Source organism: Nelumbo nucifera, chromosome 8 (genome assembly GCF_055504915.1).
Source record: "Nelumbo nucifera cultivar China Antique chromosome 8, China Antique-T2T, whole genome shotgun sequence".
Classification (NCBI taxonomy): domain Eukaryota; kingdom Viridiplantae; phylum Streptophyta; class Magnoliopsida; order Proteales; family Nelumbonaceae; genus Nelumbo; species Nelumbo nucifera.
The window spans coordinates 8,765,529-8,791,500 of record NC_142656.1 but is presented as its reverse complement, the minus strand read 5'-3'; the positions used below and the strand labels follow the sequence as shown (position 1 = coordinate 8,791,500).

General features: G+C 39.2%; 1 protein-coding gene across 1 annotated transcript in view; it reads right to left on the bottom strand.

The window, feature by feature from the left end:
• LOC104592089 (dolichyl-diphosphooligosaccharide--protein glycosyltransferase subunit STT3A) overlaps nucleotides 1–25,972 on the bottom strand; it is a 46,827-nt gene that overhangs the window by 7,938 nt on the left and 12,917 nt on the right. Inside the window, exons 7-19 of the mRNA XM_010251270.3 lie at nucleotides 24,452–24,547; nucleotides 24,186–24,245; nucleotides 23,989–24,102; nucleotides 18,262–18,348; nucleotides 15,396–15,499; nucleotides 14,785–14,880; nucleotides 14,259–14,379; nucleotides 14,068–14,148; nucleotides 13,612–13,743; nucleotides 13,256–13,504; nucleotides 11,985–12,128; nucleotides 10,841–11,027; nucleotides 10,666–10,763 (exon numbers count right to left, since the gene is read on the bottom strand). Coding sequence (XP_010249572.1) covers nucleotides 10,666–10,763; nucleotides 10,841–11,027; nucleotides 11,985–12,128; nucleotides 13,256–13,504; nucleotides 13,612–13,743; nucleotides 14,068–14,148; nucleotides 14,259–14,379; nucleotides 14,785–14,880; nucleotides 15,396–15,499; nucleotides 18,262–18,348; nucleotides 23,989–24,102; nucleotides 24,186–24,245; nucleotides 24,452–24,547 — 1,569 coding nt within the window. The remainder of the gene's footprint in view (nucleotides 1–10,665; nucleotides 10,764–10,840; nucleotides 11,028–11,984; nucleotides 12,129–13,255; nucleotides 13,505–13,611; nucleotides 13,744–14,067; nucleotides 14,149–14,258; nucleotides 14,380–14,784; nucleotides 14,881–15,395; nucleotides 15,500–18,261; nucleotides 18,349–23,988; nucleotides 24,103–24,185; nucleotides 24,246–24,451; nucleotides 24,548–25,972) is intronic.

Here is a 25,972-nt window from a genome sequence, read left to right as displayed (position 1 = left end):
TAAATTATAAATATATATTTTAATAAATATTATATTATTTATATATTTTATATAATATATAAAATACATATTATATATTTTATAAAATATATAATACTGAGTCGGGCCGGGCCGGGCCGTCGGGCTACCCGGCCCATGAACAGGTCTAGTTGTGAAGCCTCTTTCTTCTTTGGGATCAAAGCAATAAAAGTGGAGTTTAGGCCCCAATTAATTATCCCCCTCCTGTGAAACTCCTCAGACCTGCACAATATCCTGCTTCACAATATCCCAACAATCCTGATAAAAAGCCATTGTGAAGCCATCTGGGCCTGGAGCTTTTGTCCTATCCATCAAAAACACTACTTCCTTTATCTCCTCTATATCAAAATTCTTTTCTAACCCCTCCCTGTCCGCTCCGCTTAGAGTAGGCCAATCCAGCCCCTCCAACTAGACCCTCACATTTACCGGCCTTCTAAAAATAGCTTTAAAATGACTTACAAAGGCCTCTGCTATTTCTGCTTGGTGGGAAATGACTGCACCTTCAACTTCCAATTTTGAAATGAAATTCTTCATTCTCCTACTATTTGCCATAGAATGGAAAAACCTCGTGTTTCTCTCTCCCTCCTTTAACCACATGCATCTAGATTTCTGTCTCCAACTTATTTCCTCCTGAAACAAAAGGTCTTCCATCTGCCTCCTCACACTCCATCTCAGTTCCCTGTCCTCTCCAAAGGAACCCCTTACTTCCTTCAAATCCAAATCCTCTAACTACTCCATCAAAGTCTGCTTTCTCTCCTTCAATCTTCCAAACTCCAACCGGTTCCACTCCTTTATCTGGGATTTTAGAAATTGAAGCTTCTTGTGGAATTTCATACCCTCCCACTTTACTAACGGATTACATTGCTCCCGCCATTCTCTGATTTTCTCAATGAAGCCCGGATGGGCCAGCCACATGTTCTCAAACCTAAAGGGGGTAGGTCCTCTTATTTCCTCCTTACACAACATTATGGGCCAGTGGTCTGAGGTGAGTCTAGGGAGTGCCCTAGAAGTCAGATTGCCCCAATGCTCTTCCCAATCTATTGAGAATAAGAATCTATCTAGCTTAGAGCATATCGGCCTAGACTGTAGGCTGGACCAAGTGAAATTGTGACTTTGGAGTGGGATTTCTTTAAGCTCAAAGGTGTCCACAAACTGATTGAAATTCCTCATACTTGTAGTCACCCTCTCTGACTCGGGTTGTTGGTTTCCTCTTTGAACCTCACTACATTAAAGTCCCCTCCCACACACCAGGGTCCTTCCCAAAGGCCCCTAATGTCACTCAACTCTTCCCACAATTTCTTCCTCTGCCTATAGTCATTGGGACCATATACATTTGTTAAGACCCAGTCAAATCCATCTTCCACCTGCTTGAACTTCATAGAGACCGAGTGATCTCCTATTAATTCCTCGAGCCCTACAATCACATCTTCTTTCCACAAAGTTACAATCCCACCTGAAGCTCCCCATGATGGAGCGATCGCCAATCTTATCCCCCTTGACCTCCAAGCAGCTCTTGCCCATCTACTGTCGAAATCAGATCTCTTGGATTCCTGAATTAACACCACATCCGGGTCAAACTTTTTAATCACCTCTTTGATAGTTGCTCTCTTCCTCGCACTACCCAGCCCCCTCACATTCCAGCTTAGGATTCTCATTTCAAATTTAGGAGTCAACCCCAACCCCACCATAGATTTACTTAATCCCTTTCCTTCTCTCCCCTCTCACCCCAAACTTCTTATCCCCTTCAATATCTCTCTCTAACCTCTCAACTTCACTCAGTTTTGTTTTTTTAATCTTACTCTCCTTTATTTTGTAGAAAGGCTTTTAGATCATTTGGGATCTTAAGTTTACACCCTAACTTTCCAACAAATTCTGCTATTGAGTCCTCCTTACTAGCCTCCCCTCTTTTAATATCTTTGTGCTCTCCACTCCTAGCCATCTCCTCGACTCTGCCCTCAACCTCCCCACTATAAACCATTTCTGTCTCAGTTGTAGCCTTCGTCTTTAGTTCATTTATTTCAACTGCACCCATTATACTATCAATGATTCTCCAAATTCTTTTATCCCTGCAAGTTCCCCCCACCCTCATCTTCCCTTCCAACTCCCCCCGAAATCTCCTCGTGGCCTTTTGACTCTGATCTGGGAAGGGAATCTGGAACAAAGGACAAAGAAACCTCATCAGTAGAAAAAACTAAATTTACAGAGTTGACAGGTTACCTGAACTCGACTGAGAATTTAGAGCGAAGTGCATAGGAGGATAGGTGGTTGTCAAACCCATAAGGAAAATTTGGAGTTTTCTATCACCTCGTTTTGGAGGGAAATATTCCCCGTCATTTGGTTCACACAAAAACCGCTTCTCTTACTCGACTGTTTATCTCTTTGTGGTGTATCCCTGTCCAGTTTTGGGTTAACATGACCTAACACCATCTCAGTTTCTTGCCTGGCACTAAGACTTGGTGAAGGCTTATCCCCTTGTGGGCATTGGATTTGCCCCCCATCTGTTTGAACTGTTCTGTTGGTTATCACTGTCTTATTCTTCCGAACCTCCGCAATCTCCTTTTGTACGCACTCCCAATCTCCAAGAAAGACCCTCCAGATTTAGTGTCTCCCTGTTTTGATCTTGGAGTTCTTCGTCTTCCAAACTCCCTATGCTTGAAATCTCTCCTGAACTGTCCTCCTCGGCTTCACTTTCTGAACTGCAACTTAACCAACCCTTATCTTCCTCTTCCCTTTCTTCTGTTCTGTCCCTCAGGCATCACAGATTAGGGCAATCTGCTGCATGAGAAACTTGTTTGTCAACATCTCGCCGAGAGACCCAGCTTAGAGATCTAGTTCCAGTTTCTGTTCGCCACCCCTGTACCAGGTTCGTTTCAGCCGCGCCTCTCTTGAAAGATGATAGATGGGAATTATCATCTACCGTCTCCCTCTCCCTAACTCGACCCATGTGACAACTTAAAAAGTCACGTGGCTCACTAAAAACCTTCTATGGTCTAACGGCTGGTTCGCCTCTACTTCCAGCCGGTTCAGATAGAGCCACTCGATTGAGACCGACCAGACCAATTCCCCTTCTAGCCACATCAGCAAAGGAAGGGCCACCTTTATTAAAAAACTTTAATTCAAAAAATTTTGAATTTATTGCCTTAAATGGGGCACTTCAGGACTGGTTAACCCCTTATGACTGCTCTTCTTTTTCACTCTGCCGAACTTCTCCTTCTCCATCCCTTGTAGGCAACGTGTCCTCCAACCTGCCACTTCACCATCATCCCCTACCTCCATTCGTGTTCCCCATAGCGACACTTCAACTTCTGAAGCTAGCCAAACCTTGTACCAGGCGCCACCAGAGAGGATTTCAATTGAACGAGGCACATTCTCCGGCTTTATGCCTGCGACCTTGATCTCCATAGCTCGCAGGTTCCTCTGGTTTTGCTCCAACAAAACTCCACCTAATGCTTTTGTGATTTTTCCCAGAATCGTTTCATTCCAAAGGTTAAAGGGAAGCCCTAATAGTTTAATAGAAAAGCTGCCTTCTTCCGGATCAACTTCATTGCAGATTGGGACCCAGTTTTGAATCTATATCAGCCCACCATCAGTTCTAACCGTGTTGAAGTGCAACTTCTCATCGCCCATGTCAAGGATTGCTTTCTTCTTAGAGAATGGTAGTAGAACAGCGTCACCATCCACACCCAATCTCTTTGCCATTGCATCAAGAACTTTTGTCCAATCCCTTACCACCCTATCTGCCTTTAATACCATTTTGTGCTCCCAGTTGCTTCTCTCTTCTTCGAGCGTTATCTTCCGAAGTACAGTTGCACAATTTACCATGACCTCTTGACAGAGCGGGGTCTGCTCCTTACTTGACTCTGGTAAATAGTGGGAAGTAGAGTTACAAACCAGTGGGCTTCAAAAGAAAAAGTCTTTGAGAGTGTGGGACTGTTTAGAATAGATGCAGAAATCAAAAGAAATCGAAAAAAACAGTAGAAAATACTTCATCCGAAGAGATACTTCACCCGAAGATCTGCTAACTGTCCTTCAAATGTGATGAAAGGAAGACATACTTCACCCGAAGAGACCCTTTCTCGAATAAAGTGTCTATCGACTTTAATATGCTTAGTTCTATCATGTTGCACTGGGTTGTGAGCAATGTTGATTGCGGCCTGATTATCACAGTACAACATCATTGGCTTGTCATGCTCAACCCCTAGTTCCTCCATCAATGATTTTAGCCACAATAGTTCAGAAACTCCATGTGCCATGGCCCTGTATTCTGCTTCTGCTGAAGATCGAGCAACAACCGATTGTTTCTTGCTTCTCCTAGAAACAACATTACCAGCCACCAAGCTGCAATACCCAGAAGTAGATCTTTTGTCATCAATGTTTCCAGCCCAGTCAGCATCAGTATAGGCTTCAAGTTTCATATGACCATGCTTGGCAAACAGAATTCCCTTTCCTGGGGAGCCCTTCAAATAACATAGGATTCGCTCTGCTACTGCCTTATGAGTGTCTCGGGGAGCATGCATGAATTGGTTAATGCAACTGACAACATATGCAATATCTGGCCGAGTCATGCATAGGTACAAAAGTTTCCCAAGAAGTCTTTGGAAGACTCCTTTGTCTTCTAACAATGTTCCATTTGAAGCAGAGAGTTTATGACTCATATCAATAGGAGTAGCAACTGGTCTAGCACCCATCTTCCCAGTTTTAGAGAGCAAGTCAAGAACATACTTCCTTTGGGAGATAAGAATCCCATCCTTGGATCTAGCAACTTCTATGCCGAGGAAGTATCTCAATTCCCCCAAATCTTTAATCTCAAACTCTGTATGAAGGAAAGATTTGAGATCATGAATTCCTAAAACATCATTACCAGTCACAACAATATCATCTACATACACAATGAGGTATACTGCCAGAGGTCCACTCCTCTTCACAAAAAGAGTATGATCAGATTGTGTCTGTACATAGCCAAAGTTAACAAGTGTTGTTCTAAATCTCTCAAACCATGCTCTAGGGGACTGTTTTAGTCCATAAAGAGATTTCTTAAGCCTACATACCTTTCCTTTCATATCTGTTCCATACATCTCTGGAGGAAGAGACATATAAACCTCCTCATGTAATGCACCATTCAGAAATGCATTCTTTACATCCAATTGATAAAGGGGCCAGTCAGAGTGAGCAGCTAGAAATAGAAGAACCCTCGCAGATGTCATCTTGGCAACAGGTGCAAAGGTCTCTAGATAATCAATCCCATATGTCTGTGTATAGCCTTTTGCAACCAGCCTGGCCTTGTACCTCTCAATGGTGCCATCAACCTGATATTTGATGGTAAAGACCCACTTGCAACCAACTGGATCCTTCCTTTCAGGCAAATCAACCACTTCCCAAGTGTCATTCTTGTGTAGGGCATCAATTTCAGATCTCATAGCATCCCTCCACTCTGGAATATTAAGAGCTTCTGACACAGACCTGGGAATAGGGTTAGAGGCAACAGAAGAGAGATAGGCAAAGTATGAAGGGGAAAGCAGACTGTAAGAAAGGTGTTTGGAAATGCAATGTGCAGTACACTTCCGTTTTCCTTTCCTAACAGCAATGGGAATATCAAGGTCAGGGAAAGATGGCTCCAAGGGGGCTGAAACAGTACATGTTGTCTCATTTGTGACTGGAAGTGCATGAGGCTCATGTGTTGTAAGGGAAACAACCTGCTCATTTCTGGATCTTTGCCTTTGATACACCTTGGGATTGAGGATAGGACGAGGAGGAAGAACACTGGGACAGGGAGAATGGAACGACTGATCCTTCCTTGATTCATTTGAAGGAGAAGCAGACTCATCAAAAGACTCAACTGGGACAGGAAGAGGAAGAGCAAACACCTGTGACAAATCCTCCCCCTGTGGACAATGTCCTTCCATAGAGGAACCATTAAAGGGAGAAAGCTCATCAAATGTGACATCCATTGAGACATACCGAGTGCCAATCTTTGGATCAAAACAACAGTAACCCTTCTGTGTGGGGGAATAACCAAGGAAGATACACTTGTGGGCTTTTGGTTCAAATTTATGCCTTTGGACACTTGGAACATGTACATAACAGGTGCAGCCAAAGACACGAAGAGGAATTCCTTGTCCGGATGAAGGAGATTGAAGGGAGACTTAAACCCTAAAACCCTGGATGGCATACGGTTTATAAGGTAGGTAGCAGTGAGAACAACATCACCCCAAAACCTTGTAAGGAACATGTGAGGCAAACAAAATACTTTTTGCAACTTCAACAATATGCCTATTTTTTCTTTCAGCAACTCCATTCTGTTCTGGGGTCCTAACACAGGAACTTTGATGAATAACCCCCATGTCAGAGAGATAGCAGGATACGTTCTTCTCAAAATATTCTTTTGCATTGTCAGATCTGAAAATTTTAATCCTGGTATCAAACTGGGTTAGAACAAATTCATGAAATTGTCTTACAAGTCTTGGAACTTCATCACGGGATTTCATCAGGAATATCCATGTGAACCGAGAAAAGTCATCAATAAACAAGATAAAATATTTGTAGCCACCCATAGAGGGTAAGTGGTAAGGCCCCCACACATAAGAGTGCACAATATTAAAAGGAAAAGAAGATCTTTTATTACTCAAAGGATAATTGTTTCTACAATGCTTTGACAACTCACAAGATTCACAATGAAGACTTGACAAACTAATTCCCTTGAACAGTTCAGGGAATAAATGACTCAAAGCAGAAAAAGAAAGATGACCCAAACGAAGATGACACAACATAATTCGACTAATAAACTCTGAAGAAACAGACCCAAAAGCAACATTCCCAAGATGATCAGGGCATTGTCCCGGAGTATCAAGCAGGTATATTCCGTTCGCCTCATGGCCACTCCCAATCACCTTCTGAGACTCCAGATCCTAAAAAACACAGTAGGAAGGAAATAAGGTTACACAACAGTTTAATGACTTGGTTAGACTACTTACAGATAACAAATTTGTATTTAGTCTAGGTACATGAAGGGCAGAAGGTAGGAACAAGGAATCTGTAGCCTTGATGGTTCCCTTGCCAGAAATGGGGGCAAGAGAACCATCGGCTAAGGTGATTTTATCACGTCCAGGAAGCAAATCATATGAAACAAACAAGGTAGAAAGGTTGGTCATATGATCAAAAGCACCTGAATCAATAATCCAAGGGATCTTAAGATTACCTGAAGTGGTTGCATGATTGGCAGAAGCCCTTATACCTGAATGATGCAGAAGAAGCTGAATTTCCTGAAGGGTTGGAAGAAGAAGTCACACCCTCTAGATGACTGATCATCTTCCCAAACTTTTCATATTCTGCTTTCATGGCTGCCAACTGTGCACAAGCAGACATCTCTTCAATATAGTACTTGTCACTATCTGGACCAGTAGCCGCATTTGCACTCCCTGTCCTTTTACTATCATGCTTTTTCTGAAACCGAATGGGAACAAGATTAGGATGTAATTTCCAGCACTTGTCTTTGGTGTGCTTTGGCTTCTTGCAGTACTCACATACAACCTCTTTCTTCCCAGAGCCACTAGAAGTCCCTGCAACTCCTTTGGGTTTAACCCCCATATTCGCAAAGTGATCACTAATACCAGCCCCTTGAACCTGGACAATCTTTCTGCTCTCTTCACTGCTCACCAACGCATATGCTTGTGACAATGAGACACTCTCCTTGGATAAAATATTATGTTTTGTGATATCATATTCTAGGTTTAGTCCGGTTAAGAACTCAAATACCTTGTTTCTTTCAACCAGTTTCCTATAGGTCTTTGCATCATTGGTGGTGTCCCAAGTTACAACTTCTATTAGGTCTATTTCTTGCCACAGAGACTTCAGGGTTGAGAAGTATACAGCTAAAGGTTTCTCCCCCTGCCTTAAATTCTTCACATCACTTCTCAATTTATAGGCTCTAGCCACATTTAGTTTTTGGGAATAGGTTTTTGCAACACTGTCCCAGATTTCCTTTGCTGAATTCATCCATAGATAGTGCTGGCTAATCTGTGGCTGCATTGAGTTCACAAGCCACCCAATAACAGCGTAATTCTCTTGCATCCACTTCTCATAGGATGGATCATCCTCTGGGGGAGCCTTCTTGCTCCCGGAGATAAATGCCCACTTTCCTCTACTACATATATAAATCTTTACCGATTGTGACCATGCCAGATAATTAGTTCCATCCAGCTTGACTGTGGTCATAGTCAATAAAGAATCAACTGGAGTCCCCTGAACTTGTCCAAATTCAGCAACATTCTTGTTTTCAATCTCTAAGGAGTCCATCATGTAAACACTTCAAATAGGATTTCAACCGACTTCTACAAGTGTATTGAATGAGGATGGAGCAAGGACTGTGTTAAACCAGCCTCAAAACAGCAATACACAAAGCCAAACCACACCCGGAAGCTGTGAGAACCAAGTCTGAAGCAACACCTTGTTGTCTACACGAGACACTAAACAGCTTGGTTCGGCCTTCAAGAAGTAATCAGAAAACCTCCAAGCACTGCGCACCCAGTCGAAGCTCCTTTTCTAATCAGAAATTCTAGGTACTCACCAAAAAGTACCCTAAAAAGAGCAAAGACCAGTCCGTATTGATGAAGAGACCTTTTTACAAACACAGTGTGGGCAGCAGAGAAGAACCCACTGTCAAAGGTGAGAAACACCTTAGGAACAGTCCGTACAGGGCCCAAAAACAACCAAATAGAAGCAACAACTCGCAGCACTGAATCCAAAGATGTTTCGCCAGTTTGACAGTCCAGAAAAGGAATGAAAACAACCCAGAAATCTCTGGGTTAAACCAGATTAAAAACAGTCGAATAGCTGTACAGTTTTCAAAGAAACTTCGGACACTTCAACAGTCCAAAAACAGAAAAATAACCCAGAAATAACTGAGCACAACTTACAATCTCTGACTTAAGCTCCAAATCAGAAACCAAACTGTTCTTTTTCTCTGATTCTTCCTGGTCACCGAACCACTCTCCATGATATTTGAGTCTTGGGCACCCTCCAATGACCTCCAAGAATCAGGCGACACAAGCTGAAGCTTCCAGCCCTAGAACACTCTCATGTAGTCGGCTGGACTACACCCACATGAGAGCCCAAGCCAAGTTCAGGCCTGCTCTGATACCAAGAAGAAAAACAGTCTTTGAGAGTGTGGGACTGTTTAGAATAGATGCGGAAATCAAAAGAAATCGAAAAAAACAGCAGAAAATACTTCTTCTATGGAGTAGAAGGTGAAGAAGGAGATGGTGGCAATAAGGTTTTAGAGTATGAGAGTTTCGAACCTTACTCTCTCTCTAACACCCTAACACTATTTTATTAAGTTAAATTTGAATAATTACAAGGAAGCCCTTAGTTGGGCAAGAAATTACAAAGAACACAACATAGAAAGGATGGGCCCAGAATAAGGCCCATTACAGAAAGGAACATAAACAGTAAGAAAGGATAAACAACCTATGGGCCATTCGGCCCATCTTCTCTACAGCTTCTAATAGGCTCTTCGACCTTCCTATCAACCTTCACGAGGAAAGCCTAAATGTTACTAGCAAAGGAGCTCCAACCTTGCTCCCTCTACCCCTCCGGCACACAAATCATTTGCTTCTTGTTAGGGCCAAAGTGCTCTGTTACTGTGAAGAACCAGCCCCTCTCATTTTTCCTAAACACTGCATTGAATCTTCTTCCACCACACTTCAACGAGTTTTTCCAACCTTCTTTCCTGATGGTATTGACTATTCCATTGACAAGTCCTTTCAACCAAAGGCAAGCTTCCTCTGGTAGAAAAATCATTGCCCTACTACCTTCCCTGATCTAGTGCGATTTGCCCTTTGTCCGTCCCTGCTCGAATAGGAATTTCTTTGATTCAATAACCAGCTCCACTCGCCACTTCCCCGCCTGCATGAAACTTCCCATCTCCTTCCTATTCTCTATATCCTTCCTTTGCAAGCATGCGTGACTCAGTAATGCAGGATTGTTGATACTATTCCTTCCAAGTAAAACCCATTTTCTGTCCTCATGAACAAAACTGCTGCATTCTCAACAGAAAGAAACCCATGTTTGGATTTTCTGCATCAAAAACTCCTTCAACATCCTCATTAAGCTCTAGCAACAAAACCTGAAAACAGCATTACAAACCTTGGCTTTCTACTATTCAATGGTCTCTCTTCTCCCTTGCTCTTGTTTTGTGGATGAGCATGGTTTTTCTTTTTCATGATTATTTATTCATTTATTTATCAAACTTTAGGGCTGGTGGATGTGAACTCTTTGCGAGGCATGGGCACTGAATTCTATGTTATTGTATGAATGAACTTGTATAGCCATGCCTTACATGTGGAAACCAAAATACCAAGCCACCTTGACTAGCAGACAAACATACCAATGTAAATGTACATGAGATGTATATGATGCGTTATTAGTAAACACGCACACACATAATGCTTGGAAAATCAAATACATACATCATTGACCCACCTCCATTAGGGAATGTAATGAAAGATATATGCTGTTTTTTCAAAATTGACCATACAAGATTTAAAACAATCAACAAAAAGAATAGTTACACTGACATAATTTCACCATCAATATACATAACTAGAGAAACAACTTAGTAATTCAATTCCACTGTTGCTCCAACTAACTTACAAGATAATCAGGTTCTCTGATATGAGGGAAAACACCTCCTCCAATGCGAACCATCCACAAGAATTTGTTGATATCGTCACTAGGGTAGCCAACGAGACCTGATCACAAAAGCAACTCTTAAGAAGATTAACTTCTCTGTTATAAGATAATGCTATAGAACATTAAGGAAGCCAACCTCCAAATACTACAAGAACATATTTCACATCCAAGGAGTTGAAAATCTCCCAAGCTGCTTTCTCTGGAGAAGACATGGCAGTTCCAACAGTTGCAATATGTGTATTATTCCAAGTATTGTTGTCAACAATGACAGTGCGGTTAGCCATTGCTGTTGTTTGATAACCATAGTCCCACCAAGATGCAACCTGCAAGAAGTTTTTGGTAAGGATTCATTCAATTTATTTGTTCTTTTGGTTAATCATGAACTTCTAGAGTCCAAAATGTCAACTGATTCAACTAGTACAAAGACCCTAAATGGTCAATTCTGCTTTAGTAGGGATGGATAAGAAGTTATAATTTACGAGCAATTTTATGCAAAAGATCTTGATCATATGAAAACCCCTAAAATGATTAAGCAAGCATTGGCGACATGTGGATAGATTTGTTAAGTCACACTAAAATTAATGGCCAGTCTTTTATATCTATTCCTGGTTTGCAAAAGATACAATGCTAGCTATACTAGCAAAACTTCACTAATTGGATGCTAGACTAAAACCATGTTAGGAGCTGAAAAGCCCTTCAAAGGTAACCTGGTTCCTCTGACTATTCTAAATCAACCAGAAATCAATCAGAAGCCATATGACATCTACTCCAGAGTCCAGGCAATTGAACTCCACAAGAACATAAACCAAAAGGGTCATAGCATAGGCTGGCACAACAAATCCAAATACCACAAAAAGAATTCCTAGAACTACAGTAAATATTAGAAAAAAAATATCTGCTTTCCTTTGAAATACAGTCTAGGAGGCTATTTGATAACAGCTGAAATGGAAGAACGGAATGACATAGTGTTGTCTTTTAGCGGACAAAATAATTAAACAATAAAATAGTTGAGAGTATAGCTATCAACCCAACTTCAGATTCAGCCATTAAGGAGAGACCAATTCCCTGAATAACTTATTCACTAAAAGACATAGCAACAAGTCATTCAATTCAACCACATAAGCTATTATCAAATGGCCCCTAGGCCTTAACAATAATAATAAGAGCCCGAGCAATTTCCAAAACCAGCGTCAGAATTGGCACTAAATTAAATAAAAGGGATAAAGGCTACATAATTCATGCATGTAATAAAACATGCAAGAAGACAGGGGGAGACTCACCTTATCATCTACTTCAGTGTTGTGGCGCAGCCATGCATAAGCTTCTCGAAAATCATCAAATACATGCAGACCATCATGTGAATATGATGTTAGAACTATTGAAGGGGCTGAATAAGCCTCTGCTGCTGCCCAGACACAATGAACCTACAAGGAGAACACAATGATAAAAGAATGAAATGACAAAGAATGCAATGATAAAAGATGCAAACTAATGAGAATCCCATTCATTACCCAAAAAGAAAAGAAAAGAAAAGAAAAGAAAAGAAAAGAAAAGAAAAGAAGAAAGAATACTATTTTAAGTTATCATATTCCACAAACATCGCATTCATTTAGGGCTGTCAATGGGTGGCCAGACCTGATAGACCCAAACTGAACAAATCCAATTATATAGGGTCTGACCTGCATTATTTAATTGGAACAGCATTGGTTTTGCTTGTTCCATAACAAATTAAGACCTGATAATTGGGTGTGTATGTATAATGGCATAGTTTTTGGAAGATAAATAAAAAAGAAAGTTTTATTAAAATAAAAAGTCTAAAACCAAATTTTCTCTTTCATCATAAAAGAATACCTATTTTTCTCATGATACACTTGTAATAGTATCATATTTGAGATGTCCAAATGTGTCAATATAACAAATAAGTAGGTTTATTGTCAAATTACAGGTAAAAGTATAGCTGTCAACTATAATCGGGTATTATTGGGTCAAACCCTATAGTCCCAATTATTGACCCTATAGGGTCTGGCTCAGAACTTAGTATCTAAGTCTCATTTTTGTTTTTGTAAGTTCAATCAATCTTTGTATTGAAATATTTCCAATATGACCAAGCAGGTGGTTTTTTAATGAGTCCCAATTTTACCTTGAATATAAATGCTTCTCTTCTCTAAAATAATCCATTAACAGCTCTACATGCATTATGCTAGAGATGAGAAGCATCTTTTAGATACTAAGTAGCATCTAAATTCAAGGTAAACTTGGAACACATTAAAAAACCACCGGCTTAATCATATCAGAAATATTTCAATACAAAGATAGATTGAATGTACAAGAACAAGAACATTAAAAAATGAGACTTGTGACGATTGATTTTATGCCTAGGATGTGAATAAACTTTAGAAAGTATTGATATAATTGGTATTAAGACATAATATATGAAACTGAAAGTATCATATTCAAGAAAATATATTGTTGAGGTATTCATAAAAAAAATATATATATATATATATATATATATATTGTTGAGATTTTGCAAGTATAGAGATATGCATACCACATATAAGGCACCCAATAGGACAAGCAAGAAAATAGCAACAACAGACATCTCCAAAGGCAAAGCTAGAAGCTTCTTCTCAACTTGTGACTTAATAGTTGCTTTTTCCACAGGTTCCTTTTCTTTCTTTCTGTTCTTTTTTGAGGGTCTTTCTTTTAAACTGTCTTCTTTTTTATCAGTGCTTGAGTGCTTTTCAGACTTCACAGCATCATTTTTTATTGTGGCACTTCCAGAAGTGGTATCTCCTGCCTTAAAGGTCAACAGACAAAATGACTTTTAGTCTGAAATTCAATTTCAAACTTAAATATTTGAAGAATGTGAATAGGCAATAGGGAGAAAACTAAGCAAAGTCTTACACCAGAATGGGAATTCTCTGGAATTCCAGGCAATTGAAATTTGATTGATCGTGTAAAGACATTAAAGGCCTCAGAAAGAGCAATTCCAGACATAATACATGCCGCTGGAGCTAGTACAAGCATGAGGCGCACCTGAAGAACCAACCAGATAAAGAATGAGATGATATGAACAAGGTTCAAAATATTGAAACACACAACACCAAAAAATTGAGTATTGTGTGTGCCAATTGCTTGATACTCCTTTTTTTATTTTTATTTCAATTGTTATTTGAAAATAGATTTTTTAGGATGGACATTAACAACTCAGACTGTTAATATCCCCTAACTCTCAATATTTTGCATGTTGGTGGTCGCCCCATATTAGGCATATCGTATTGATACTTTAAACCTCAGATAAGAGTTTAGAAAGCTGTAGAAATATCACATATAGAAGTTAGGTGTCTTGGATTTATGTACCATGACTCCTGAAAAATATACTGATGTTACAATATAAAGGACCACAAAGGAGCTGGCATCAGAAAGGGGTAAAAAGCATGCCTGCAAACAAAGCAAAATGAATTAAGCAACAAGTTGGACACAAGAAAAAAAAAATGCTTCACCAAAATCAACATCCAGCAGAAACATCGCAAGCTGAATTTAATACTTACAATGATACCAGCTGGAACCAAAAATGCCAAAACATTAATATCCATGAAGTACGATGGCCAAGTTGGTGGTTGATGTTCACTAACACTTGCAATAATGGGTATGTACTTGCTTGCATAAGTTCTGTTTCAGTACAATGAAAGGAGCATCAGTAAACTAACCAAGGATGAAGAGGCACCAATAACATGGTTAACAAATCCAAAAATCACAATTAATACTTATAACAATTGCCTGAAAGCAGTAAGGTAAACCTAACTATGTGCCAAGGAAAAAACAATTTCCAAATACATAAACAAGCACAGTGTCATTATTTGCAATCTAGGATGCTTATTGTATTTGACCTTATGTTTCCTAAGAGCTAAGACATGACAAGTCTAATCCTTTTCTACAGAAGAAAAATAGGAAACAATTCAGCGACAATCTATATATATTTCAGCTTCTTCCTTGGAGCAAATACTCTGGTTTCCACAACAAGCCCATGTTTAGCTAAGGTTCTGTTCTATCTTATTCAGTCAAATAGATGCTTACGGATCAAGAAGACTCAAACTACGCCCACTCCATCCCTTTGTAGGGCTAGAAGCTACCAGTGCCACAAGAACTGCTATCACTGCAAGACAGACTATCCTGAAAATGAAGCACATCCAGAACATCAACATTTCATATGAGAAAAAAGAATTAATTATATCTTAAAGATCCAGATAAACCAACTTAAATGTGAGAAATCAATCCTTCACTTTATCATCAATGAATTGGTTCTTTCATAACTCACCAAACAACTCCTGAACAACTGAAAACTACTATTTTAAATAATAAAAACAGAACTAAATGAGATGCTAATGCATCAAGTATTTTAAGCAGTTATTTTTCTTTTCTTCTCTTTTCTTTTTTTTTTTTGTTAGTTTCTTTTGTTCCCTTTCCCTTTCTCCTTTTCACAAAGCATTAATTAAATAAAATAAAGTCACAAAATATTAAAAAACACTTCCAAAGTTTTTGATGAGTCCTTTTTTGTTGTTAATAGTTTTTATCTATTAATAATAACCATGTGCTGCTAAATAATCCACATTATTTTCCTCTCTCTTAATCAGTATCTGTTAAGCTTTCTAGATTATTAAAAAATAATGAAAGGCAGAAAAGCTTACAGGCCAATGGAGACAACAAGTGTAACAGCCACTTTAAACATTTTTGGTGAGAGAATCCCTTTGATGTAATACACAAGAGCCACCACATGGATTATAATGAAAACCTGCATATCAGAGTATTAGCAAAATGAAAATATTGTATACAAGGATAACAAAGAACATGGTACAAACCAAACAACATTCAGCTTCTGGTTCACAATAACTCCTTATTGTGGCCTATCTCACAGGACAGCAATAGTTCCATAAGATTAACTTGTATTGTGGCCTATTCACCAATACAAGTCAATTTTGTTTTGATGGGCAGTAATTCCAATAAATAAAGTGAATGGAGATGTAAATTTTAATATTTCAAGTTTCTTATTGGTACAGAAAGGAATCCCACTATAAAGGTTTTCTGATCTGAAGTTCAATGCGACATACTGACCTTTGCAGATGTCATTCCCCATAAATGGAGTTTTCTCCCAAAACAATTCTCATAGTTGATCAACTAATGCTGGTCAGTTCCTCAATCCTAATACGCATACATATTCTATAACGACACAAGGTTGAAGTCTGGTCCAGCTTTTGAATTACAACAACAATAATAATTCAACTCAACTTGATTCAGCTCAGCTATCTGAGGCTGGCTACACAAAACCTGTCCTGCCATTATGCTCCATCAAGAATCATGTTTTCTGTAAAATTGCTAATTTATGGGTCATTCCTTGCCACTTCAGCTCACATTTTCTTATGTATGTGATTGTTCGTTTAGAGCCTTCTACTTGCACCAAGTAACTCCTCATTGATACAGTCAATGGCTGTTCATGCACATGAACAAGCCATCTCAATTGACTTTCCCTCATCTTGTCACCAATTGGAGTTACTCCTAAAAGTCAGAGTGGATCTTCTGCTACTTAGTATGTGAACTCAATGCATACATGCTAAGAACCATGTAAACCATTGATTTTAAAACCATCCAGGTGCATGCAGTATATGTTCTTATATACCATTTCACCTGTAATCTTCTAAGTCACCCTAAATATCTAATGCAAACACAAAAAATGGAAACAAGAAATGTGGAGAAGGAGAAATGTTTGGTAAGACTTGGTTTGTGGGTTTTATGGTCTTCTCTGCGCCCACAATCCCATGTACCCAGTAAGAGAGGCCTAACTAAGCTTTGAAGCTGACCAACTCCTAGGCAGGCTCATAGCTTTGATAAAAATTTCAATTTCACTTTAAGCCATTAAATCATGAGAACAGGTTTTCAACTAGTGTTACATGGATACTTCAAAATGGGTGTTCTGCTCATTCTGGACACATGTGGACACCAATGACATGACACTTGAAGGGACGACCTCTTCTCCTTGTTGAATCCATAATATTTGATGAAAGAACCTCAAGTTCTTGGGATAAAATTTGGGCATGAATTCTTACTTGTTATACTTTACAATTCAAAATAATAAATTATATATTAATGTCATTGTTTGATGTTGTTTGTGTCTATGTGTTTCCCAACAATAATTTTATTACTCATCACATAAAGATCTTATTAGAGGTTAAATACAAGAGAACCCATTATACCATTGTTGTTCATTGTGGTAGTGGAAGTGATGGGTAAATTAATGAAGAGTGCTGATGAACAAATGTCTTTAAAGGATTCAGGGTAGGTAGGGAGGGGATAGTGATTACCCATTTGCAAACAATCATTATAGGAGAATTCAAAAGCCAACAACAGGAGGTGAGATGGCTTAGAATGACATTAGGAGTGATGGAAACAGTGTTGGGGTTGATGGTGAATTTGGCAAAATGCCAATATGTGGGGATATGTCTTGAAGAGCAGGAGACATCAAACAGTGGCATGGAAGAAGGAAGGGGGTAGACCCAGACTCATTAAGTCAACACTTTCCGACCTTACAATATACTTTCTATCAGCTTTAAAGCTCCAGAAAAGGTGGTGAACAGAATAGAAAAAATAATCAGAGATTTCTTATAGAAGCCAATTCAAAATAAAATTGAGCAACTGGTTAATTGGGAAATGGTAAGTAGAACAAAAGAGGAAGGTGGCCTAGGGGGACTTTGGAGGTTACCAATAATCATGAATCAGTACAAGCAGCCCAAGAGGAGGTGCAAGGTGCACCCCACATACAAAAAAAATACAGATTACAATTTACAACTGAGCTTGTCAGAGATAGAGGGATCCAAACAAACTTTATTCAGGGTATAAACATTTATTTTTCCCTAATAATTCTGTGCCTAAAACATCACTCTTGAGCTTTCATATTATTTCTTGGCAACAGGTTAGACACAGTACCATGGATAAGACAGATTACCATATTGTGAGTAGCCCTAAATTTGGTGAAAAAACTTCCGAAAACCCTACTCTACTGTGCAGTGTCTCTTGTCAACTTTGGGTTATTGGGTATTAGAGGCCCCTAGAGATCCATTATCAGTATCCATGACAACAGATTACAGAACATGAAACAGTACAGATATTGAACCATACTTGCTGTTTCCTTCTTGTTCTCAAATGGCTATTTTTGTAGCCATAAGTTGGGGTTCAAGCAAGGTTAACATTTTTTAGATTTTTTTTGAGCAAAAAGTGACTAAGATTATATTAAAGAAAAAGGAGGTACATGAGAAGATGTACTCCAGAGGGAAAAAAAGAAAGGATTACAAAGGAAGAGAACTATCACTAAATAAGCAATCTCTATGAGCACCAGATTTAGCTAAACCATCTGCTACAGTGTTCAGTTCCCTAAAATATTTTTTTGATAAAAAGCATTTTTGAGAATAATTCTCCAAAACAGTACTTAGAGAAAACTACATCTGTTAGAACAGAAGCCGGAATCAGTTCAATATCACAATAACTTGTCAATGTAAAACTTACCAAAAATGATGCAAAATGTTCTGATGTCATCACTGCATTAAAACCAACGACAGGAACCAGGGAGGCCAACAATGTGCCCAAGACAACCTGCAGTAGTGAAGGTTTACAAAGCAAATTAAGTTATCCTAACTGGAAAACATAGGAAACATAAAAAATGCATTCAAAATGTAACACATATTTCTATGAATACTTGCATAAAATTAAAAGGAAAATGCCCTTTTTTATAGGAAATGGTAACTTTCATTAACTTGAAAAACAGAATTACAACCGTCACCTACAGAAGGATAAGATGACCCCTGATCAAAAATCAAATTACAATACAGCCCAAAACAAAGACTCTGTTCACTCCTTGCTTTGCTAGAAAGTCAGCTAAAGCATTTGCTGACCTCCTAGTCCAATTAACAACTACACCAAACTCCCTTGTGAAGCTAAATAATTCCCTTACAGCTTGTCTAAGGAGCCACGATCCCAGACTATTTGTTTGCAACCACCCTACTACTAGTTTTGAGTCTCCCTCAACTTCTAGCTGTTGCATACCCAATTGCTTTAGCCAATCTGAACCCCTGGAGGAGGGCCATCACTTCTGCTCTAAGCGAGTCCCCCACACCTATTGGACCAGAATACATAGCTAGGATTCTTCCTCCCTTTTTATTATTAAATATTTATTTGCCTATATATTTAATAATATCTTGATATATGGGAAAAGAAATTTGCCATCATCTACTTTCAGTGATCATCTTATTAACTTTTTGGTTTACATTAATATCACATAAAACCTATGGAGACAGATTCATGATTTCTTCAGAAATATTTCCTTGAATGGACTTGCTTTACATAGAAAGCACTTTTCTTGCTAACCGCTGGATTTTTTTCTTTTGTTTCCTTCATTTCATTTCATTATTCTTTCTAATATCCTTTTTTTTATAATTGAAATGATTTTATAAATCAGCAAGAAAAAACTACAAAGTCCTCCTGGAAAGGTATGAGTTGCAACCTCTCCGGGCTGGTTAAGTACAGATTTCCGAATTAATAACAACTTGCATAGAAGCACAAAAAAGATCTTCCCTAGAAACCCCCTGTTTGGCTAGAGCATCAGCCAAAGAATTAGCAGACCTACTAACCCATTTTACCTCAACTCTCATATTGTTGGTTAATCACTTTACTTTTTTTATGAGATCTTTGTAGCCCCAAATGGTGGTATCCAAGTTTAGGAGCCACCTGGTTACCACCTGAGAGTCCCCTTCAACTAGGAGATGCTCCACGCCAAGCTGGTTGGCGATCTGAATTCCTTGTACTGCAGCAAGTATTTCTGCCCTTGTGGAATCCCCCACTCCCACCGGTCCTGAGAATAGGGAAATTATGTTGCTGCCCTTATTTCTCAGGATACCCCCTATACCTGAAGGCCCGGGATTGCCTTGGCTGCTTCCATCAAAGTTCAGCTTAATGACACCTTCCAAAGGCGGAACCCATTCTGACAGAATTCTCTCCTTCTTTGTTGAAGTGTTGGCTATTACTAGCCAATTTCTCCACAAATCATCAAAGGAGAAGCCATCAAAGATATCCACAGTTTTCAGCCAAAGGATTGCTCTTGTTAGGATACAATCCTTCATTTCATCTCACCCTCTTTCCTTCTCTAAAAAAATTTTTGCATTCCTTTCCTCCCAAAGAGTCCACAGAGTGGCTGCCCTGACACATCTCCACATGACCTTACCTCTTCTAGTGTGCCAAACAAAGACAGATGGGTTGAATAACAAGCTTAAATCAGAAGGCAGAGACCACCTACCTCCAAATAGACAAAGGCTCTACCTCCATATAGCTGTAGCAAAGGAACAGAAGATCAGCAAATGGACACAGTCCTCATTCTCGGCCTTACACAAGGAACACCAATTTGGGGAAAGACAAAGCGAGGGTCTCTTTTTCTGTAAGTTTTCCAAAGTATTGATCTTCCCATAGAAGACTTTCCAGCAGAATACAGCAATTTTGGGGGGAATAGGTCGCGCCTAGACTTCTTTGACAGAGAATCCTTGGGAAGAGGGGTTAGAACTGAGGGATTTTAGGAAAGAAGAGCAAGTAAAAATACCTTTTGGAAGAGGAGTCCAAATCCGTTGATCAGAAGAAGTGGGGTCCAAGCAAACGGATTCTAGTAAATGAATTAGCTCAATAACACAAATCGAGTCACCATCCCTTAACTCTCTACGAAATCCAAAGTCCCAGTTTAAAGATAAGGGGTTTAACGGGCTTGGGAGAAAAGTTGCAATTGGCTCAAGTTTGTAAAGGGAAAAGGAATAGAGCGAAGGGAAACAATCTTTGAGGGGTTGAGTACCCACCCAAATATCCTCCTAGAAAAGAATAGCATTACCAGAACAAGCATCATACCTAATGAAATTGAGGAAGCGAGGGAGAATACCATGTATAGCCTTCCAAGGTGTAGTAAGGGTAGCTCGACGAGATATCCCGGAATCCCAACCATTTCCTGCACAACCATGGATGCTTGCCACCACCTCATGCCATAATCTCTCTCTCTCTCTCGGGGCCATCTCCATAGCCACTTCCCTAGAAGGGCTACATTCTTCAACACTATGTTCCCTATCCCTAAACCTCCTTCTTCCTTTGGTTTGTTAACTATCTCCCATCTGATCAAGTGATCATTTTTCACCTCTCCCGGTTCCCATAGAAAGTCCCTCATTCTCTTCTCCAGTTTCTTAGCCTCCCTTAGAGGGATCCTGAACACAGAAAGGAAGTAGGTTGGAAGGTTGGCAAGTGTAGCCTTAATTAAAGTCGGCCTACCCCCTATTGAAATGTAATTCTTTTTCCAAGCCGCCAAGCACTTATCAAATTTCTCCACAATAGGGGCCCAGAAACAACTTTCTTTAGGGTTGGCTCCTAAGGGTAGTCCTAAGTATGTCAAAGGCCAAGAAGAAATATTGCAACCTAAGCATTCTGCAATGGATTCAATCTCCCTATTCTCCAAGTTTACTCCAGCCACACAACTTTTATCAAGATTTACCTTTAAGTTGGAGACCCTCTCAAAGGTACTTATTAAGATCTTAAGGTTCTCCACTTTGCTTAACTCATTCCCTTCACAGAAAATAACAATATCATCAGCAAACTGAAGGTGAGTTACTGGAATGCCTCTGCTCCCTATTCTCCATCCCTTTATTTGGCCCTCCTCATCTGCTCTGGAAATCATCCTACTAAAAACATCAGCAACAAGTGTAAAGAGGAAAGGGGAGAGTGGATCCCCTTGTCTTAAGCCTCTATTGGCTGGAAAAAAGTCCTTAACCATCCCATTCACCAGCACTGAATAATGACAAGAGTGTAAGCATCCTCTTAACCACTTACACTATTTATCCCCAAAACCACGTCTTCTCAACATCTCCAGCAGAAAATTCCAATCCACTAAGTCATAGGCTTTCTCCAAGTCCAGTTTGCAAACAAATCCTTTCCTGCCCGATCTCCTTATCTCTTCCACACTCTCGTTTGCAATAAGGATCTGATATGTAATTTGTCACTCCTGAATAAAGGCTCCTTGTGCTTGGCTAACGAGAGAGGGGAGGACAACTTTGATCCTCCTAGAGAGCACTTTTGCCAGAATCTTGTAAATGCTTGTCACCAGGCTAATTGGCCGAAAATCTTTGGGGTGTCTGGCATCATTCTTTTTGGGAGTTAAGGCTATAAAGGTGGCATTGATTCCAGGACTCACAAAACTTTTATCCTCAAATTCTCTAAATACTCCAATTAAGTTTTCTTTGACTATGTCCCAACAGTCCCCATAAAATGCCATTGTAAATCCATCAGGACCCGGTGATTTAGCCCTATCCATAGAAAAAACAGCTTGTTTAATTTCCTCTTCCTCGATCGTTCTTTCCAACCATCCCTTATCTGTTTGGTTCAAAGTTGGCCAATTCTCCTCCCCTACTATTAACCGATTCTCTAATGGTCTTTGATAGATGGATTGGAAGTGAGATCCACAATCCTACTGGCAATCTCCTCTTGAGAGGTTATCTCCACACCCTCAACCTCAAGCTTTAGTATCAAATTTTTCCTTCCTCTCCCATTAGCCAAATCATGAAAAAATTTGGTATTCCCATCCCCTTCCTTGATCCACTTATGTCTGGATTTTTGTCTCCAAGAAATCTCCTCCCTCAACAAAGTCTCCTCTAGCTCCTTTTTCAGTTTCCTCCTCATTTCTCTGTCTTGCTCATCCATCATCCCTTGGGATTCTTTTGCATCTAACTCCTCAATCTGAACCAATAATCTAGCTTTTACCTCCTCCACTCTTCCAAAATGAACCTTATTCCATTCTTTTAATTTGCCTCTCAACCTTTTTAGTGTTTTGTGGAATCTAACCCCTTCCCATTTCACTTCTCTCAATTCTTCACTCCACCATTCCTTAACCGTAGGTAAGAAGTCCGGGTGTGTCAGCCACATATTTTCAAACCTGAAAGGTCTAGGTCCATTGCCAAGAGGTTCTTGTCCTACTTCTATAGGGTAATGATCATAGGTTATCCTAGGTAGAGCCTTAGCCACCAAACCTCTCCAGTGGCTCTCCCAACCCTCATTAAATAGGAACCTGTCAAGTTTTGAGCAGATTGGGTTTTCTTGGAAGTTGGACCAAGTGTAGGTAGCCTGTAGTAGAGGAAGCTCCCGTAATTCACAGGAATTTATGAAGTCATTGAACTTCCTCATACTAGTTGTAATGGCCTGCCTAGGATTATTTGACTCATTTGTGAATCTTATTGTATTAAAATCACCCCCCAAACACCAAGGACCTTCCCACAAACCTTGAATCCCATGAAGCTCCTCCCAAATCTCATTCCTCTCTCTGTGATTATTTGGACCATACACATTTGTTAGCACCCAAGTAAATCCATCTTCCACCATTCTGAATTTTAGGGATACAGTGAAGTTTCCTATTAGCTCCTCTACTAGTTCTCCGAAGTCCTCCCTCCACAAAGTTACTACTCCCCCAGATGCCCCCCATGACGGAGCTGAGCACCATCTTACCCCTCTTATTTTCCAGATCTCCCTGACCCACCTTCTATCCAATTCAGCTAATTTTGTCTCCTGCAACATCACAATATCAGGTCTTTCTCTTCTAAGTAACTCCTTAATCAATCTCCTTTTTCTGGCACTACCCAAACCCCTTACATTCCAGCTTATTATCTTCATTACCTTTCAACAATTCCTTTCATCATCATCATTATCATCATCCAAGCCTTATACCAACTATATGGGGTCAGCTACAAGAATCTTGTTTCACTTTTCCGTTCTGTTTAACATGAAAAGACAAATCAGGATCCACGATCATGAGAGTTTGGTAAACGTTTTAGTCCCGGATGCCAACCTGATGCAACCCCCCTCCTTTATCCGGGCTTGGGACTGGCAGTGTAAGAAAAGCTAAGTTAAAAATACACATTTTTTAATCACTAACAAGAAACAATCCCAAGTGATAAATAGTGCAAGGGAAGGTTCAGGAAAAAAGGTAGGAAACAAGCCCAACATGAATGAGCAAGTAAACCCCAACTTTTGGAAAACAGCTCAATAACTACTAACCCCAAACACAATGTAATTAATTGAAAATAAATCTACTTCATCCTTTTTTTATCAATTAAACTACCACATATTTCAAAGCCAAACCGTGTAAAATGCATTGTTTAAACTTTAACTTTAAACTTCAAGAAAATAAAGGCTAAAACAATCTACTAGAATACCGTGAATACTTACTAGAGGAGCATAGGCAATGTACAGCCTTGAAGAATAGCGACCAGTCACAATACACAGAAGCACATGCATTGGAATAAGGTTAATAATAAAGGTATAGCCGCCCCAAGAGCAAACCTGAATAACTCAGCAAAAAACATAAATAAGGTAAAAGGAGGAAAAAAAAAGAAAATTGCCAATCTCAGCTGAAAGCATCTTACCATGTAAAAGTATGCCAAGGCATTTAAAGTTGCATAGAAGAGGGATCCTGTGTTCAATGTCTGCACACAATTTCAATCATTACTGTAACAGTTGAGGATAAAGTTACCACATTTCATGTCTGAGTTATCTCACACAAACTTGCAAGTAATGAATTGAAAAGGATAAAAAAATATTATCCAGTATTTTGGTAACAATGTTTCTATGACTTGTTTTTAATAAAGAAGAATAACATATGTAAGACTTACAATTAAGTATCAATTCCTACCTTGACATAAAGATAGAATGTGAAGATCAAAGCAAATATAGCCACAGCTTCATTGTCATAACTGCCAGCCACCGATCTAGATATATAGGACGGCACCTACAAAACAAAATGCATTATGAAGATCAAGATTTAGGTTAAAATCTAATGAGAGGAGGTCAGCCATGGAGGCTATCTGCCAATCTTTGTACCCACTATAACTTAAACTGCATGCTTTTATTTGAAGAACAAAACCTCACAATGCATAAGGAAACAGCTTATAATATCCTTTTATCATTGGTAAAAATAACTTCAATTAATAATGAAATCATCATATCATGAGAGCTTGGAAAATCTATTGATAATGAATTATAGAATATATATTTACAATAAGTATGCCATGCATCTCTCACATTTATCATTAATATCCTTTTTTTATCATCTACAATATCCTAGAAAATAACAAGAGGTACCCACAGGAGCACCTATTCTCTCACAGTGTAAAATGTAGTTATAAACCATGTTTTCTGGGCATGGTTGGGTAGTGGTTCTGCTCTAAGGCACTTGCACCACAAATTGAGGCAGAAGCACTGCCCCAGTTGGATGGTTCTGGTAAGTAGATACCAAGATCCTTTCCTGCTTTTCTCTTTATTTATCAGTGTAGGCTCTTGGTTGTATGATCCATTAGTGGAGAAAATGGGCCTTCTATTAGGCCTTGGGGTGAAGAAAAGGGTTCCTGTTACTTCTCACCTGTAGTGTGCAGGTGGTTAAGTCTAAGCCTCTGAGTGACTGAGCTGATGAATAAACAACAAATTGGCAGGTTGGAACAAATGCTTCTCATCTTTCGACCACTATACTCTATAATGAGAAGTGCTTTGAACAGCATCCACATGGTTGCAAAAAGATTTGAACCCAAAGGGACTTTCTCAGGAATGTAGGGTGACAGTGATCCATGATGCCTGGATGTGTACATGCCTTGTGTACAAGTGTCAGATATGATATGTATTATGTACTGGATAATGGATATGACACTGCATGAAAGCTTAGAGTATGAATCATAACATTAAAATTTTCAAATATATAAATTAGTGTATTTTAACCTATGATGAGTTACAGATATGACACGGACTAGGGGTGATCATGGAGACCCTAGGCCCGGGTTGGGCTGAGCCTGGTCTCGAGCCTATGATTTTAAATATATTGTAAAAATAAAAATATGAAAAGACAATTAGATTTTTTATTATACTTTTTTTAAATGTCTCAACTCAAATTAAAATATTAGATTTAAAAATTCAAATATTTGAACAATCACCATTTTCTAAAGATGAAAAGACATTTTTCAAACTGTACTTCTTTAAATGTCTTAACTCATGATCAGATTTAAAATATTATGTAGTACAAATATTATATGTACATATGTATATTGAATATGTGTTTGTGAACCCGGCCTAAGGTACTAGGCCCAGGTCCAGCCCAAAAATTTCTGGTTGCCTATGGGATAATACATCTAATGCCAGCTTGTTTTTCATTTCACCATTTTACACC